This window comes from Theobroma cacao, chromosome 4 (genome assembly GCF_000208745.1).
Source record: "Theobroma cacao cultivar B97-61/B2 chromosome 4, Criollo_cocoa_genome_V2, whole genome shotgun sequence".
NCBI classification, from domain to species: Eukaryota; Viridiplantae; Streptophyta; class Magnoliopsida; order Malvales; family Malvaceae; genus Theobroma; species Theobroma cacao.
Window position 1 is genome coordinate 29,789,507 of NC_030853.1, and position 18,481 is coordinate 29,807,987.

The window sequence follows — 18,481 nt, forward strand, 5'->3', positions numbered from 1 at the left end:
TAAATTTAGAATTCACCAATTGCTATCAGTTCTTTGCAGCAACCCAATCTTGAATGTAGATAGCATGGTATAATCAAGATGTGGGAATCATACTAATTTAAGTATGATTTACTTCTTTAATCCCAAGGAAAAATCAGAATGTATCTTATCAAAATCAAAAGGCATTAAGGCTTGTTAACATTTAACAATGGGCTCCACTTCTAGTGAATTTCTGACTCAACCAAAAGAACTCCATAAAAAATTGCTCAATGAAAAGACTCGGAGTCTTAGTTTAAAGAATATTTTAGAAGAAAACAATTCGAAATTGACATGTACACCGAATAAACTCTTTTTACACCGCCGGGGATGAAAATTAGGGATATAAATGGTACTTTATAATCAAATATTTGATAAATTTAAATATTTTTAAAAAAATATTTAAGCACGAGTTTGAATAATTATTCAAAAATTTAATCACGTATCAAAGAATCGAGTTCGAGTAATAATATTTTAAAATAATAAGTAATTTATTCGTTAACATCCTTATTAAAAATCAAGCAATAAATTTTGGATTAAGCTTAAGTCGTAAAGATCGATTTAAATTTGAGTCCTAGTATTATATACCTATAAATCAAAGTAATTTGACAGGGTTTCTAGATAAAGATGAGCGTGCTAATAACGTACCCTTTTCAATTAAGGAAAAAACAAAAGGAGAATTAGTTAATTAATACTGCTTAAGAACCCCACGACATGCGTAAACCTCTATCCTAATCTTAGAAATCTAATATGAAAAGACATGAAGACAATAGAACTTAGAAAACACGAACCAAATAAGATCTTGTACATTTTTTTACTCTTTTAAAAAAGACAAAAAAGTACTAATTAAATCACTAAAGCTCACATGCTTAGCTGTTAAACAAAAAGTTTGAAGCAATTCAAGTATTCAAAAGGAGGGCTTCAAGCTTTTGGCTTCAACCCGCCTCTTTTTTTAAGTGTTAAAATCTGTACAAAACACAGGTAATTAGAGGCTAAACAGATTAATTAAGTATAGTAACAACAATAAAATGACACGTGGAGTACATATTTTCCATGCCATTAGGTAGTTGTTAGCCGTCCGTACAAAAATTTTCCTTTACCTCGTTTGAAATTATTTATATATATCTCAAATTCTGTCTTCTGATATTATGATTTGAATATAAGATTTTTGTATGAGTTTTATATCATCTTAAATTCTTAATACTTGAACTAAGTTTAAGTGACTTTGAACATATCTTTTCCACCTACTATATAATGCTACACAAAATTGATATTTATGTTTATGAGGATTAGTGTAACTTATAGATGTTGTGGCTACTCAAGGTTGAAGGGCATGGAACTCTATGCACTCCCTGGCTCAAAATAAACTTGTCTTTATCCAGGATGAAAATCTAGAAGAGACCACCTGTCCATGGTGACGTTCAGAAAACATCAAACAGTATGTATATTTTAATGCTCCCAATCCTCAATATGGAATCCAACAAATTTTATTTAATTAAGATTTAATGGAGATTACATGAATCAATCTCCTTAAGAAGTAAGCAAATCCAACAGCTGGTAGATTTTCATTGGTCGTCCAGTAATTTTCATGCGAAAAAAACGAAAAAAATCGGCCACCCACTTTATATTATTTTTTTAATTATGTCCTATTTCTTAAATTATGCTTTTTTGAGAGCTATTAATTCCTAGTGTCAATGTGCATAAGCCGTAGCTTATACGTGGCATAAAGCCATGAGATTCCTGTTTCCTTTTGTTTCTCTTTAGCATCAAACAAATATATGCTAATTGGATAATGGTCCTTCTAAGAACATGTCACCCAATGTCTTGACATTCCCATTTGTTCTTGCAATTCAATGGTAATTGACTTTAATATCCCTTACACAATTTCATGGTAACCCCAATTTTTATGTTCCAATTTCCTTCCTGTTTTCCAACAAATTTACATGTAAAATTTTGTGATTGGCAGTTCAGTATGAAGTTGTCTGCATAAAGGCATGATGAGGACCACTTTCTTGAATTGGAAAAATGGTGACAGCTAGTTGTCAATTGGGATGACAAGGGGAGAGGAGGGGAGGTTACATGGGTCATTTGACAGATGATGATGGTATCTTAAAGAGATCAGCTGTGTACCTTAACACAGAAAATATGGGGATGATTTTGAAAATGACTGATGGGGGTGAGGCCAGGGGGGGACCTTCAGTGCATATATAAATATGTGACACACTAACCCCAGAAGGCATAGAATTTGCTAGACAAAAAAAACTTCACCTCAAAGCATTTATCAAAGGTGGAGCTTTCCTTTGTTTTTTCTTTCTTTCGTTTTGCCCCTTTTACATGTCTTGGGCAGTGATGGCTGGACACTTGGGTTGGGGTATTATTGAAGAGGGGTGGAGGAAAGGTCCCTGGACAGCTGAAGAAGATAGGCTGCTTATTGAGTATGTCAGGGTACATGGTGAAGGCAGATGGAACTCTGTAGCTAGGCTTGCAGGTAAGCAAAGTAGCACAAACCATGTTTATCCTCTTACTCTCCAACTTAGCACTAGCTTTTTTTATGTACTAGCTTCTTTTGGCATGGAGGTTAGAAAACAATGCATTTGATCAAGGTAATAAATGCATCAAGTGGGAAGGAATCCAGCTTATTAATTAGGACTTTTAGGAGAGCCACTTTACTGCAGATGGGGTTTTTAATTTGGTTTATAAATGTTCTTTTTTATCTTTTTTTGGTGATTCAATGATTGCCAAGAATTGCATTATCTAGGCATGTTTTATCTTTTGAATAAACATATAATCTTTTTCTTTTAATGATCTGTCTGTACAGGGTTAAAAAGGAATGGAAAGAGCTGCAGGCTGAGATGGGTGAATTATTTAAGGCCAGACCTTAAGAGGGGGCAAATAACCCCTCATGAAGAGAGTATAATCCTTGAGCTTCATGCAAGGTGGGGAAACAGGTAATGATCTGAACACAACTTGGCCTGAAGTTTGCAAATTTTCTATTCATATAATAGGAACTTGTTTACTTAGGAAGATGGAAACAACAAATTTCAGGTGGTCAACAATTGCAAGAAGCTTGCCTGGAAGAACTGATAACGAGATCAAGAACTACTGGAGGACCCATTTTAAGAAAAAGGCTAAACTATCACCAGATAACTCTGATAAGGCAAAAGCTCGTCTGCTGAAAAGGCAACAGTTTCAGCAGCAGCAGCTACTGCAACAACAAGAACAACAACAGCAGCAGCAACAGCAGCAACAGCAACAGCAACAGTTACAGTTGAATCAATTTGACATGAAAAGGATCATGTCCCTGCTTGATGAAAATGAGCATAGAGCTCCATATGTGCCACAGCTGAGGCAAGAAATGGCTACTTCATACCCCAACACAACAGAGGAACAAGGCTTCTTCTACCCCATGATCAATGGCAATGTTTCCGGGAATGATACCTCGAACGAAGAAATTCTTTGGGATGGCTTGTGGAACCTGGATGATGTCCATGGAACTTTTGGTTCGGCATGTGCAACAAGTAAAGCTAGTTTGCACAATCTAGTGACCCCTTTCTGTTAATTTCTTTCTGAGTAGTTTCAGTCTTTATCAAATGAGAAGACCCCCTTAATTCCTACTATTTAGTGTTTGACCTTTTAGTTCTCATCAAATGAGAAGGCTCTTAAATCTGGAGCCTTAGATTGATAATCAAGGTGTGAAAATTTAAGTTGTGACCAATGCAAAGTAAAGCCTAATTATGATGTAACCTATCAATAAAATGAACCAATTTTGCACGAAAATAAGCATGCCTGCTTTATTGGTTGGAAAAATTCAAGAACAGGAGTTCCAGACACCCCAGACTCAATCAGTTCAATGCTTTCCCCAGCAGTGAAGCAACAATGAAGGACAAAAACCAAAAAAAAAGAAAAAGAAAAAGAATCAACATAGTTAAGCAGTAACAACTAGCAAGCACATTCTGATGCTAGCTATGACAAAAAGTCACATCTTTGAGTATAATTAATACCATAAAATTAGCGCCAAAAGAGGATTAAAGCATATGATTAAGGAACTTCAACTTCTTTTTAAAAGTCTCTCAACATATATTTTATGAAGATCCTTTTTATCAGCATGATCACAGCTAAACCTCTTGTGCTGGCAGATGTTGCTGCCATGCACTCATTAAAATAAAAACCATTTCATCATTTCTTTGATTAAAGAAATAGTTATAAAGTTTTAGAATATAATCTAAGATTACTTTATTTTAATTGTACACGCCTAGGTTCAAGCTAGAACAAGTTAAGAGTAGAACTAGATTCTCTTTTCATTAAGCTTACTTCATGCTTTAAAGAAAAATTCTCAATTATATTATCTTACTTTCACATCTATCTATTCAATTACCCGTTGACGAAATAGATTAAGATCAAACAATTTTACTCGTAAGTTTTCATAATCAAGATAAAATTTAAATTAACAGGATTGTTAGCTTTCATTCATGATAAATTTTTTTAACCGATAAAAAATTATTACAACCCGAATTTAGAATCTCAATCCTAAACTCACATCTATCAGCATCAGTTACATCTCGACAATTCTCCAACAATGAATTTCCTTTAATTATTCTCCCCGTGGCTAGTCTTCTTTCATTCTTTCTTTCTTCTTTCCCTTATCTGGCTCTGATGAATGCATAGAATTAGTGCTAAGAAAGCATCTGGGGTTGGTTACGGAGTACAATGGACATAAGTACAATTCCGTGTTTGCCTTTTTGGTTGGTTGGGTGTGAGGTCACGTTCAGGAACAAAAGTGGAAGAAGTAACTTAGAAACAAAGGTGCTGTCTTATTATTATTTTATTATAAGTAAATCCCATGTTAAAGATCAGAACTTGATTCTCTCCTGATTGCATTAATCTCCGATGTTATCTTTCCCTGATTTCCTTGAGTCATATGTTGTTTTTTTACTTGTCTTCATAAATAATTCACCATGGATTTGCTATTATGCTAGAATCCATGCTGGTTTATTAATAAGTTGTCTTGTTGCCCATCCTATTTCATAAATGAGTAGTTCTTTTTTTTTTTTTTTTACTTTGTGAATTGATTTAGTAGATAATTCGTATTTTTATTACAATAATTTATAATTACAGAAAATTCAAAATATGAATAGATATAAAATCGGTTCACTGTAACAAATTTAACTTTTGATTGTATTTTTCGAATATGAATTTTTATTAATTTGATTGTATCATATAAATTTTTGAAGCCTTGTGATCACAGAAGTTACATACATAAACAATGAGTTACACTGTATTTATTGCTACTTTAGAAATTTTTAAAGCATAAAAATATGTTCGACACTAAAATTTTTGGGTTGATAAAAGAAAAAATAATCCAAATATTCAACAATTTTTTTTTATTTTTTGGAGAATGAATATTCAACAAAAATTTAAAAGTACGGAATAAGCATCTCTGTGACTTTAAGCAAAATAAAAATGATGAAAGCTCTCTTATCAACAAGAACAAGAACAAGAGATAGAAAAGCATATTGATACGGAAACCTTTGGAAGCAGTACAATCCGTGCTTGCTTTATTAGTTATCTTTGTCCCCATATGTTTTCCTTTATTAAGAGTTTGAAGTGAAGCTGCAAACAAAGTGCGTCTTATTTTATCATTTTATTTCAATCAACAAATCCATGATCAGATTTGAACCTAGATTCTCTTCCACCTCATATGCTTTTTTTTTTTTTTTGTCGATTTAATGTTTGAAGTATGCAAGAGCTAGAGTAAGTGATGACAAAAGCGTGATGGAGTGATAGATTTTGCCAAGTGAGAGTTAAAGGTTCATGGGGGTAAATATGAAAATTGGTTACATTTATAACCCATACACTGTAATTCTTATCCGATCATCGTCATCATTGTCACCGCCAAAATTCAAATCCGAATGACCTTCTTCTTCCCCCTTAGCCGCAACCTATTTACCACCCAAACCATCCGTTATTACACATCTGCTGCTGTGCTCGACTCGCCTTTCAAACTCCTCCATTTCCTCCATCTCTCAGCCACCCATGAATCTCTCCGACTCACCAAGCAAGCCCACGCTCGAGTACTCTCACTTGGGCTCACTCAAAATCCCTTTTTAGCCTCAAAGCTCCTTTCTTTATACGCCTTTTTTGGGCGCCTAATTGAGTCAAGAGTCGTTTTTGACTCAGTTAAAGAAAAGAACATATGTCTTTGGAACTCGGTGATTAATGGGTATCTCAAAAGTTACTCGTTTATTGAAGCTTTTGATTTGTTTTGTAAAATGGGCCATTTTAATGCAAAGCCAGATGATTTTACATTGGCAACGGTTTCGAAAGTTGCCGGTGAAATCGGGGACTTGAAAGTGGGGAATTTGGTTCATTGTAAAAGTATAAAAACTGGGTTTGTTTTGGATGTTGTTGTTTCCAATTCTTTGATTTCAATGTACGGAAAATGTGGAGAATTTGAGGGGATGAAAAAAGTGTTCGACGAAATGTTTGAAAGAAATGTGGGGTCTTGGAATGCATTGATTTCAGGGTATGCGAATGCTGGGGATTGCAGATTGGGAAAGGATTTGTGGGAAGTTGTTAAAAATATGCAAATTGATGGAGTGAAACTTAATGGATTCACAATTTCGAGTCTTTTGCCTTTGAGTGGCAATGAGGAGGTTACTAGGAGATGCGATTATGGGAGGGAACTTCATTGTTATATTTTGAAGAATGAACTGGATTCGGCTTGTGGCTCTGATGTTCATTTGGGTTGTTGTTTGATCGATATGTATTCAAGGAATAGTAAAGTTTTGATGGGTAGAAATGTTTTTGATAGGATGAGGTTTAGAAATGTTTATGCTTGGACAGCAATGATCAATGGTTACGTTGACAATGGAGATTTTGATGAAGCGCTGGTTCTTTTCCAGGAAATGCAGTTGCGTGATGGAATAGAACCCAATAAAGTCTCTCTTGTGAATGTTCTTCCTGCTTGTAGCTCCTATGCTGGTTTGATGGCTGGAAAACAGATTCATGGTTATGCAATTAGAAAGGAGCTGAGTCATGATGTGGCCTTGTGTAATGCGTTGATTGATATGTATTCAAAATGTGGGAGCTTGAATTGTGCTAAACAAGTTTTTGAGAATGGTTTGTTCTGTAAAGATTCTATATCTTGGAGTTCGATGATTTGTGCATATGGATTACATGGAAAGGGTGAAGAAGCCATGTGTCTGTTTGACCAGATGCTTTTGCTTGGGGTTAAACCAGACATGATAACAGTGGTAGGGGTGCTTTCTGCTTGCCGAAGGTCGGGATTGGTAAACAAAGGTCTTAGTATTTATAAATCAATTACAAATGACTATGGGATGAAGCCAACAGTTGAGATCTGTGCTTGTGTAGTTGACATGCTAGGTCGATCAGGGCAGCTTGATCGAGCATTAGATTTTATCAAAACAATGCCTGTTGAACCTGGGCCAAGTGTTTGGGGGGCTCTTGTTAGTGCTTCCGTAATGCATGAGAATCTTGAGATGCAAGACCTTGCCTATAGGTTTCTCATTCAGTTAGAACCTGAAAATCCTTCAAACTATGTCTCACTTTCAAATTTACATGCTTCTTCTAAACGATGGAATGCTGTGGCGGGATTAAGAAAAATGATGAAGGAAAGGGGTTTGAGGAAGGCACCTGGGTGCAGCTGGATTAGCATGAATGGCAAGACTCATTGCTTTTATGTGGCTGATAAAGCACATCCTCATTCCAGTTCGATTTATGAGATACTAGATGACCTCATCTTTATAATGAAGGGAGCCGGTTATCCTACTGATTTTGAAGAGTTGACACAGATCACTAGTTATTAATTGTTGATAGTCTCTCTGTGGTTCTCTTGGCAACCGGAGGCATCACATATGAGTTGTATTGTATTGTAGATATGATTCGGGCAATCATGATCAATGAGTTTATCACCTAATCCGTAGAAAAATCTAACTATTTCAGGTTGGTTTTATGGCGTATTAATTTTTGTAATTACTATTTTTCTTTAACAAAGGGCAATAATAAAAGAATGGTGCTATCTATAGTGTATACCATCCATCCAAAGCAAGTGAAGTGTCTATTCACACCCCCCCTTCCCGTTTCCTGTTTTCCATTTTTACTTCGCATAGGTTTCATTCCCAGTTGGAGTGAGTAATCTTAGGTTGGTAGACAATGCCCTCAAAATAATCGAAAAGCTGGATTGATTATACTTTACAAATTACACGCACAAACTGAAAGCAGAACTGCCAAAACAGTCTAGAGGAAGAAAATGTGTAGAGACCAATTGTAAAGACACTTGCGCTTGAATTGATAAGTGGCTGTGGCTCTTTTCTTATTTTTCTCAAAATCGGACCTTTCCTGTACTACAAACTACAAAACCATGTAAATGTTCTGTTACAAATTCATTTCGTCTGCACATGATCAGGGATCTTTCACAGGTCCATACCGAATCTTCTTCATCATCCTTTGCTAATGGGTTCCCAGATATCTGAACTTGCTTGGTACTGATAGCCAATTTTGTTGCAGGAAGCTTGGAAAGAAGTAGATCGACCATTTCAACAAATTTCCAAAGTAATGCATGGCATTCTCATTCCACAGCCAGACCTCAGGACAAAAAGAATAATGTTCGAAAGCAAGACCTTTGCTTATGTTGAAAAACTGCTGGGTGCACAGTGATGATCTGACCTCTATGATGGTTGACACCAAAGGGTACTTGAGATAGAACTGACATTCACAGATGGCGGCATCAAGTCATTAAAATATGGGACTTCAACCTGCATTTTCCTTTTACAGCTCATGCCCATAAGAGGTTCTCACTGCCAAACTGAATAACTTCTCTACTTCTGTACCTCAGATTCTCTTTCTCGCCGGTAAACAAAAACTGAACCAATCACAACTCTTCCAATCCTTCTGTTTCTTCGAGTTCTTTTACTCAGACCTTTCTTTCTTTCCTTCTGAACAGGTTGAGACATTGGTACTTGATGAATCCATCCTAAAGGCAATAGTGCTGCAAGGAACTGTATCATTATTCCTACAGGCAAGCGTGAGTAATCACCAGATTGTATTCCAAGCAAAGCAGCCAACCCAACTCCCCAAAATCCACTAATAATTGATGACAGGCACAATGCTGATGCTAAGAAAGAAGTAAGAGATCCTTCGCAACTCCGTGGACACAAAGTTGCCAGCAGCACTGAAAAAGGAAGAACCTTAAATTGTGCAAGATTTTCTGCTAAACCAGAAAAACAAAGGGCAAACACTTCATTGGGAATTCCCATACCTAGATTGATCTGTTTTACTAAAACGAGGTCAAGAAGAAGGGAAGATGCGTACGAAACCTGTACAGCACCAATCAATTTCCTCATGGGAATATGTTTCCAATAGCGGTCATAAAGCACAGTCAAGGATAGAAGCATCAATTGGCCAATTACTCGTGACATTCCAATAACTGAAGGATCAAGACGTAGACATTGAGTTTGATAACAAAAGATTGAGCCTGACAGAATAGGAACCATGGCAATAGAAGCTACAATCCAAGTTAGAGGTCGGAATATGCTTTCCTCGCTGATGGCAATCATAAGATCAGATAGCTGCTTTCTGATAATTTCTGAAATTGTTTGTCTTTTAAGAATGTAATCCAAAGGTTGGGCTAAACCAAGACCTTCCTCTCTTTCTGATAAAGAAATTGCAAGCTGAAGAGATAATAGAACTGAAAATATGAGGAACATGGTTCTGGGTGGTGCTTTGAGTAAGAAATATCCCCCTAGTAAGTTGCCCAGGATCCCACCAGCAGCTAAAGCCATGAAAGCATAAGACTGGAGTCCAGTAATTCTCTGTTTTTGGCCATACTCTGTCACAAGAGCATCCTTTGCAACTTCTGTAATGGATGCTCCTAGATTACTTAGAAGAACACATGCCATGAGGGTAGGAAGGGCTTGACCTGCAACTGGAATCAAAGCTAATTGCCCCCAAGACAAGACCTGCAGAAGGACTGAAAGTAGGATTGTCAGTAACATTCATTCAGTCTTCCAATCAACCGATTGAAACGATTCTTGCCCTTAAGATTGTAGAATGTTCAATTATAATCCTAGCTAGTCTCAGGTAAGAAGTTATCCAAGGGATGAATTACTCAATCCTTAGCAATGATGTTGGATTTTTCTTCCCCAGTAATGAGTTTAAAGTTCCTAGAACTTGAAGAATAACATAATCTAATAGCATATAATCTGCATGACTTTAACAATTTTAAAACCAGATAAGTCAGTATATTGAGTATTTTCGTTTCAAATTTTGTTCCTATTATCTCCATAGTCAGATTTCAGAATCTTGAACACGCAGTTACCATTTTACTTTCCACTGCCTTGGAAATGAAGGTTTGGAATAAGGAAACAGAAGAAACAAAAAACAGAATCTAGGGCATACTTAAATGGAAAAAAGAGGAAGAGAAGTCCAGAAACCGAAACCAGACAAAGGGAGGAATAAAGAGCAAAGGAATAGAAACAATAGATTTAAAAGCATTTCAAACTCATTAAAACAACTAAGTTTGCAGCAATCAGAAAAATTTCAAATAAGAGAAAACAAACATAAAAACATTAATAGAACCAAAAGGAAGAAAGGATATTGAAAATGTAAAAATTTTATCAGGAAGATATTAACTGACCTCCGATGGAAATATAAGGTATTCTATGAGCACCCCCGATGTAGAGAGCATCAGAGAGAATTCCATACAGAGGCTTAGCTGCCATGGGAAGGTTACCAGAGTTCTGCACAAGCTGCAACGTTGAAGGATGCAAGTTTAGATTGTGAGCCATGTGGAAGTTTAGAGCCAACCATGGAAAACACCTAAAACCTTGCACCCAATATCCCAACCCACACAAAGCCAACATTTCCTTAAAACCTTCTTGGGATAAACCTTTCCTCTCCTCATATGCCTTGCTTATCCTGCCAATCCTGACAGAAACCTCATCTGGGTTGGTTACTATGATAGGATTTATGAGTTGGGTTTTGGGTTTTATGTCCTTGTTAACCGTATTGCTATTAGGAATAGGATTATGATGCTGAAAAGACCTGAATATTGATCTTAACTGAAAGTTAGATAACTTTGTGTACCTCTCCTGGATTCTGGGGATTCTTGGATTGATTAAACTTATTGGGTTTTTTGTGGAACAAAATGGGTAAATCATTGTTCTTGGCTTGTTCAGAGTTCGACTCAGATTGAAAACAAATGGAAGGATTCTTTATATGCAGAGGTATGAAAGAGATAAACATATCCCACTTTGGAAGAAATGTTACTCTAAAGAGAAGAAAGAATATCAAAATTCAAATACCGAGGAGTTTAGAGAGAAGAGAAAGATCTGGAGAAAACATAGGAAGCAGAATCACAGCCCAAAAAAGAAATAAAATTACTACTTGGTGGAAGACTTGAGGGCCGCTAGAGAGAAATGGAGAGGGTTCCGGCTTTTATTACTGGGTTTTTTGTCTTGGCCTTTCTTGGGGGAGATTTGGAGGGTCCCAACCATGTCCTAAAACGAACGAACGACGCTCCTTATGTCCTAAAACGCGGGCCAGTGTTAGGGTAGTGGGCTCCAGCCTTAGGATCTAGGTGTTGTGGGTCAAATCAAAGGGATGATTATGACAACACGTGTAACATCGTGTCCGGGGATTCCTATGAACCGTTGCCAGTTCAACTCTTCTACAAGAAACTAACAGAGTGGTGAACATGCACACGCGCGGTTGACGATTTGTTTCCCACGCTCTGTTCAGATTGCGACATCAAGGGCCCTGCCGGCAGTGTGGCAAACGAGCATAGTTTCTCTTAGTACTTGTCATGTTGAAAGGAGAGCAAGTGGGAAATGATGATAGGAAAGCCACAGCATTGTTGGTTTTAGGCTTAGTTTTGTTACTGAAACCTGATCCTGGATTGAGCCAAGCTGTTCTTTGACTTGGTTTCTGATCACGGCAAAATGGGAGCCCATGTGGCTCATAAGTGACGATGAAGAAGTCTCCATATCTTCAGTTAGGTGTCAAGGTAGCGGCTGGTTTAGACTTTAGATATCTTGGAGGCCAGCAACACGTGACTAGGTTGGCACTTGGAACCTTGTGAATCAGAAAAGGAAAGCCAACGAGCTAACTTACTGGAAGGAAAGTGGAAAGCAAACTTGAGTCTTTCGGGTACATGACTGTTTGTGAAAACCAGAACCAACCTTGTTTGCATCAAGAGTTTAGACTTTTAATAAACATTCAAGACAGGGCTGGAGGAGACTCCTTAATAGTACCAGGATTAGCTTCCCCTTATCATCTGTAAGACTGTTTGGCTGAAACATCAACTTGTTCGATGCCCTTTACCTTTCGGAAAATGGTGTTTCCTTTTTATGTGAACTTGTAAAGTATACATGATTTTAATTTTGTTAGACAGAAACAGGGAGACTGATCCTTTTTCATATCAGACACTGACTATCTAAGGAGGCCAGCAGCCGCAGTTGTGTATTTCTAGCAACCATCCAAGTCTGCAGGTACATAAGACAGAAGTGTCTGAATCAAAGTAAACCCAAAAAAGAAAATAATAGTAATAATTAAGCACTGTTTGCTATTTGGAGCATCTACTGCATCAGTCATTGTTATATCAGAAAATCCCATAGCAACATTAGTTAACCCGCCCTCATTCTTCAGGATTTGATCAATTTTCAGAGAGAGCTAATAAGAGTGAATTTAGTGGTCTGAAAGAATGAATTTTTCCCCTTTGTCTTTTCTTAGGGAAACAGGGAACAAAATTAACATATGGTTGAAATTTTGCTGAAGAAGAGATGTCCAGTGATCATGAAATGATGAAAAACGTAAAGGGTAAGCATTTTGGCCAAAACTCATAACCGGAGCTCGGAAAAAAAGAAGAAACATAAACCAGAAACCCTCCATTATTACATTCTTCAGCAATGTGCTCATTCGATAATCTCGACAACATCACATGTAATTGATTCTGAGCTTTATGAGAATAATTTTGGCCTAGAAATGATCAGTTCTGTAAAGGACAATTGGCCTCAGCCTGAGACTGATGATGAAGGTATCATCATCTACATGAAAGTTAAACAAAGTTAAAAACAAAAGCCTATAAGGGACTAACTCTTAATTGAGGCTGAGACAATCTTATGAAACAAAAGTTAGGCCAAAATTGATGGAAACTCAATCAGTAGCGGATGTCAGCATTTGGAGCTAATTACCAGTTAAATCTAGATGAGCTTGTAGTAACAGTCTCCTCCTAACAGAAGAATTTTATAACCTTTGCCACAGGGGCATTTGAAACAGATGACTACACACTCCCCTTCTCTCTCTACGCTAACATCTTCTTCACATTCTAACTCATAGTCATCCTGCAACAACAACAACAACAAGAACGGGGATTTGTGATAGAGATTTCGTTTATGCCATTTTCTTAGAAACCAAACAGACAATGAAGGATAATTTTGTGAAAGAAAATCCAACCTTTGTTGCCTCTTCAGCGCAGACCATATTTTCATCTTCACGCATTGCATCATGGAACCACTTGCTCATTTCCCTCATGCGATCTTCCATCCTCTTCAGCCTCTGCCATAAGCCCCATCACCACACATTTTTTAAAGAAAACCCAACATTAGACAACAAATCCTTAATCAAATCAATCACAGAATCCAGGAAGACCCCATAACCAAACTCAAGGGCACAATCAAGATGCAAGAATATGGAACCCACATCTAATCCAAGAAATACAAATCTATAGAACTATGCGAAATACAAAAGAAACCGCCTTAAACCAATAGTTACTACTATTAATACAAAGAATCTTTGTCTAAACTAATCACCACCTTCAACAAGCAACAAAATTGTTAAACCCCACATAAGAGAGAGAAGAAAATGCAAAAAAAAGATGCGAACCTTAGCACTAGGACTTTCCTCCTTACATGTCCTGCCTGGGGAAGGATATGGGTCGGAAGCTGATCTCCTCAGCGCAGGTGCCTTAGGAGGCAAAGCAGACGCAGAGGCACTTCCTTTAGACAATGGTGACTCCCCCACAATGTTGGCATTCCCAGGCGGCGACTGGGTGTTGGTTCCCGGAGAGCTGGAAGGATCAGAGACGCAGCGTCGAAGGATAGGTAAAGATTGAGTTGGTGGTGGAGGGAGAGAAACCTTGGAGAAGCCAAAGAGAGGATGGTTGCGGTCCAAGACGAGTTTCTTGGGCTTTGGCTCCGTAAGTGGCTCGGGCGAGGGACGTTTCATGGGATTAGAAGTAGTACTAATATAACCAGTCCCGCCGCAGGAGGCGCAAGAAGAGCGGTGATTACGGTGGGTGTTGCTGACGTCAGTGGTGGTGCCATTATTGAAGCTGTCAATGCGGAGGAGAGAGAGGTCCAGGGGCGATTCCTGGAGCTCTTCTCCTTCCCCGCAGTTGATTGTTTCATGGTCCCTAAGTTCTTGGTCACCGTTACTCATTCTTGTTTTTGTTCTTTTGGCTGATTTGGGCTCAAATGGTTTCTTGATTGAATCAAGCTCTTATTTTTCTCTCTTTTGGATTTTATTTTTCTTATTTCTCCTGATTGGTGAAATGCAGAGGAACTGAGAAATGGCGGCCTTTATATTAACGGCTGAATTGAAAGTGTAACTCATGGACCAATGAACCAATGGAAACATGCCACGCCAAACATGATAATAACAGAATAACCTGTCATGTTTTTCTCCAATAATTTTATACTGATTTAGTTAGATTGAAGGCTAACATTAGTGAACTGATACCATTCACATCAGCTATATCTAGGGGTGAACGAATCAAAATATGTACGATTTTTTTTGTTTGATTAGTTCAATTTTTTGGATAGTTTAGTTATTAAAATTAATTCGGTTCGATTTCAATTAAAAAAATTTTTAATCAAACTAATCGAATTTAAGTAAGAGTAGTATGAGGATTTTACATGAAAAATAAATCCTAAACTTAATCTCTTCTTCTCTTTAGTTTTTTTTTTAATTATATGAGTGTCCATCTTATTTATTATAATTTATTATTATTATTTTTTAATATTTTTATAGTATTAGTTTATTAAAAAAATACAATATAAATAAATATATACAAACAAAAAAATAAAAATTTTATCAAGTTTGATTTTTAAAAATTGAACCGAACTAACGAATTAGTTCGATTTCAGTTAATTCAGTTATTTGTATAATTTGATTTGATTTTAATTATTTTTAAAAATAAATTCAGTTAATTCGATTATTAGATATTCAAACCAAACTAACCAAAATAACCGTTTGCACACCTCTAGCTATACCAACGTTGCCCAGGAATATTTTCCACTACCTTTTTCAACCACACTAACATTTTAGAATTATGGGACTTCATAAGGATATTAGTACTTCTTCAACATGAAATGAATTGTCCAAAATAGTATTGGCCAAATGTTTCTTTACAGTTGGACATCCACGTGTAGAACAAAGACCTTGGATGCCCAACATTACAAAGGCACATGAACAGCAAGGCATCGAGAATAAATGTAAAAAACATCATGAACATTCGAATGATGTCTCCTCCAGTGTTCTTCAGCAACAGAAAACAACTCCAAACTCCATGGTGATATCCTGCTATCCTGCTGGTGATCAACTCAAACACAAGGTCTCCTTCAACTATCCTCCAGATAACGGGAACAGCATCTTATACTTAAAGGCTGATTTTTTTTATTTACCTACTGCTATCTACTGTTCAGGTGTTCCTCAACTGTTAAAAACTTTCTTGGGAACAATGGAAAAAAAAGAGCTATCCTATCTAGTGTAGGATTTTCACTAGATAAAGCACAACTATCAGCTACTCCATGAAGTATAAAACCATTTGTCAACCATGGACTTGGAAATCAGGGTGTTAGGTCAAAACTGGATTCCAGAAGGAAGTAAACTTCATTTAAGGAAGACACCTTGAAATCCGGTGTTAGATCCAATCTGGCAAAATCTTGAGAGATATACCTCCCCCTTTCATCAAGCAAGCATGTAACTGCTCCCGCTTGTTTCCCACAAGCCACCTGCAAAAAGTAAATATATCTAATCAGAGTCCATTTGCCAGAGTCATAATAGTTTAAAATGGTAAATTTGAGTTCTGCATGCAGCTGCCCTGAGAGGTAATGCGATGTAAAATGAAATGGTCCAAGACTTTCTTGTTTTCCCTTTTCCCGCAAGAATTATAGTTTGTAAATATCATATCAAAGGTGCATATCCCAAAGAATTGCATGCAACATGACCACAACAAACATGTGCATGAAGGCAAAAGCAACATAGTTGCCATGAAGATGAAAAAAGAGCTACATGATCTTCTTTTTTTCCTATTATATTTGTTCTTTGTTTATTGTTGTTGCTGGCGAAGAAACACTCACATCATCTTTAAGACTATCACCAACCATCATGACTTCATTTGGTTGAACTTCCCAAGTGGAACAGATATGTAGCAGAGGAGCAGGGTCTGGTTTATAAGGACGAAACTCCCTGCTGAGTGCTGGAGAAAACATCATCTGAAACAACACGTGTAAGTGAGATTTCAATTCCCCAATTCAACAAAATGTCCAGAAAAGTTCAATTTCACACTTTAAATAGCTTACCCCAAACCGTTGATGAAACAGATCAACTGATTCTTTGATATTGCGAGTGATTAGTCCCCTTCTGAAAGAAATGGAAGGCGTTTGTTAGCATCTAAAAACATCATGAAGAAAAGGTTACTCAACAAGGCACATCCAGAAAATATTTAGATTTTAATGCAATAGATTTGAAAGCAAAAGCAGTTGGCAGATCCAAGTATGAAAGTACTGCTAGGAGCAAACAATTAACATGCCAGTCAATTTCATTTAGCTAGTATATTAAATGATTCAAGACAGAAAAATGAAACCTAACAAAACTGTCTGCTATTAAGAATAAGTAGTGCAGCTGTCATAAGTAGACATATAACTCAGCCAAAGGTCAAGCTGCCACATGGGACATAAGTTAAAAATCAGTGATCTAGCGTGAGATAATAGCCTATAATGCCTGCAGCCATCTATACCATGTCTTATACAGTAATCTGTATATGAAAGATAAATAAGTATTAGGAGGAAAAAGAACACTAAACTAAAGGATTCTGGAACTTCACCTTATTTTCTTTGCATCAAGAAAACCACAAAGCTCTACTGCACCTGCACAATTATTGGCCAAATGTCACGACTTAAATCAATTAGCATGTAAGGTGGCAAATAATTAAGTCCTATTTAGCTCAAAGAGAGTATTACAGGTGAAAATTTTTAACCAAACACACTCCCTCTCAGCAGAAAAGGGAGAGTCCCAGCAAGAATAAAGGTAACTCCAAAGCAAACATCTAATGAAAAGAAATTAAACAAAACACCAGGTCCAGCAATTTACTCCCAAACATTTGCTACCTTGAAACTATCGAGAACCCATGAAATACATCCAGATTTTCGCAAAACAAAGCATAGGAAGTAGCTTGCCAAGGATAATCTTAAACCCAGTTCGGTGACAGAATCTTGCATGAACACTATAAAGACTCACCAGCTGAACAATCAATCAGCTAACTTTGCAATAAACCCCAGGAAAAAAAAGCCAACATTTTCCTAATAAAAATGAAGGAATACCATGTTCTGTTCCAGTAGATACTAACTGATTCAACCAAACCATAAAACACAGAAACCATTCAGCAGATTCCCTCAAAAGGGTATCTTTCCTATTCAATCCCCTAACACTTGAAATTAAAACTCGAATGTCTTCAGATTGGAGTCTTAAAAGAAATATCATATCATAATTCGAAGACAGTAGCATGCTTCGGAAACCTAAATCTACCCTTTTCTACCTAACAATTTCCATTCACTTTCCCAGCAACCAAACACTAACCAGGCATGATTTGGAGGCGATCAAGGCCCTGTTTTTCGTAATCAGCAATAATCTGATAAGCTTTTCGCTGCTTATCGGGGTTCCAATTCTCAATGTGGTGCAAAATATCAATCCCACACGGGTTTTCAGCTTTGACCCTCTTGTACTCGTCGTCACCGAGGACAGCCTTGTACATTGCAGCGAAGTCGATGACGGGGACGGTGAGGGTGCCGTCCATGTCGAAAACGACGCCGCGAAGCCGAGGTTTGGTGGTGAGAGTGGACATGGGAAAGTGGCGGAAGAAGCGAGGGGATTTGGGGGGCAAACGGAGGAAGGATTTGGAGAGAAATGAGGGCATCGGGATTGAAGAAGCAAAGGTATATTTGACAATGTGCTTATAGATTTTTGGATTTTGGTGGGCAATGAGTGGTGGTGAAATGAGGAGGGGACGGAATGTTTGTCGGATTAACTTTTTACACTTAGAAAATGTTAAATAAATATTTACTTTTTATTATATTAAATTTTTATATTTTTATTTTAAATTAAATAAACTTTTATGATAAATGAATTTTTTTATTAATGGTAAGTAATTAATTATTAATTATAAAAATTG

General features: G+C 37.0%; 5 protein-coding genes across 5 annotated transcripts; 2 read left to right on the plus strand and 3 right to left on the minus strand.

The window, feature by feature from the left end:
* On the plus strand, window positions 2,214-3,632 carry LOC18603343 (protein ODORANT1). Its single transcript, XM_018119295.1, has 3 exons — window positions 2,214-2,503; window positions 2,834-2,963; window positions 3,061-3,632. The coding sequence occupies exons 1-3, from the start codon at window positions 2,350-2,352 to the stop codon at window positions 3,572-3,574; spliced, it is 798 nt and encodes a 265-aa protein (XP_017974784.1). The 5' UTR covers window positions 2,214-2,349; the 3' UTR covers window positions 3,575-3,632.
* Window positions 5,532-7,951, plus strand: LOC18603344 (pentatricopeptide repeat-containing protein At5g16860). Its single transcript, XM_007035251.2, has one exon. It carries the CDS (start codon window positions 5,925-5,927, stop codon window positions 7,839-7,841), a length of 1,917 nt encoding a protein of 638 aa, XP_007035313.2. The 5' UTR covers window positions 5,532-5,924; the 3' UTR covers window positions 7,842-7,951.
* LOC18603345 (probable folate-biopterin transporter 8, chloroplastic) lies at window positions 8,200-11,472 on the minus strand. The gene is made up of 2 exons (XM_007035252.2): window positions 10,670-11,472; window positions 8,200-10,003 (listed from the first exon to the last, which is right to left on the minus strand). Exons 1-2 carry the CDS (start codon window positions 11,190-11,192, stop codon window positions 8,853-8,855), a joined length of 1,674 nt encoding a protein of 557 aa, XP_007035314.1. The 5' UTR covers window positions 11,193-11,472; the 3' UTR covers window positions 8,200-8,852.
* Window positions 12,958-14,692, minus strand: LOC18603346. The gene is made up of 3 exons (XM_018119315.1): window positions 13,915-14,692; window positions 13,486-13,587; window positions 12,958-13,373 (listed from the first exon to the last, which is right to left on the minus strand). The coding sequence occupies exons 1-3, from the start codon at window positions 14,467-14,469 to the stop codon at window positions 13,233-13,235; spliced, it is 798 nt and encodes a 265-aa protein (XP_017974804.1). The 5' UTR covers window positions 14,470-14,692; the 3' UTR covers window positions 12,958-13,232.
* Window positions 15,360-18,312, minus strand: LOC18603347 (haloacid dehalogenase-like hydrolase domain-containing protein At2g33255). The gene is made up of 5 exons (XM_007035254.2): window positions 17,890-18,312; window positions 17,138-17,180; window positions 16,614-16,674; window positions 16,392-16,526; window positions 15,360-16,043 (listed from the first exon to the last, which is right to left on the minus strand). The coding sequence occupies exons 1-5, from the start codon at window positions 18,224-18,226 to the stop codon at window positions 15,879-15,881; spliced, it is 741 nt and encodes a 246-aa protein (XP_007035316.1). The 5' UTR covers window positions 18,227-18,312; the 3' UTR covers window positions 15,360-15,878.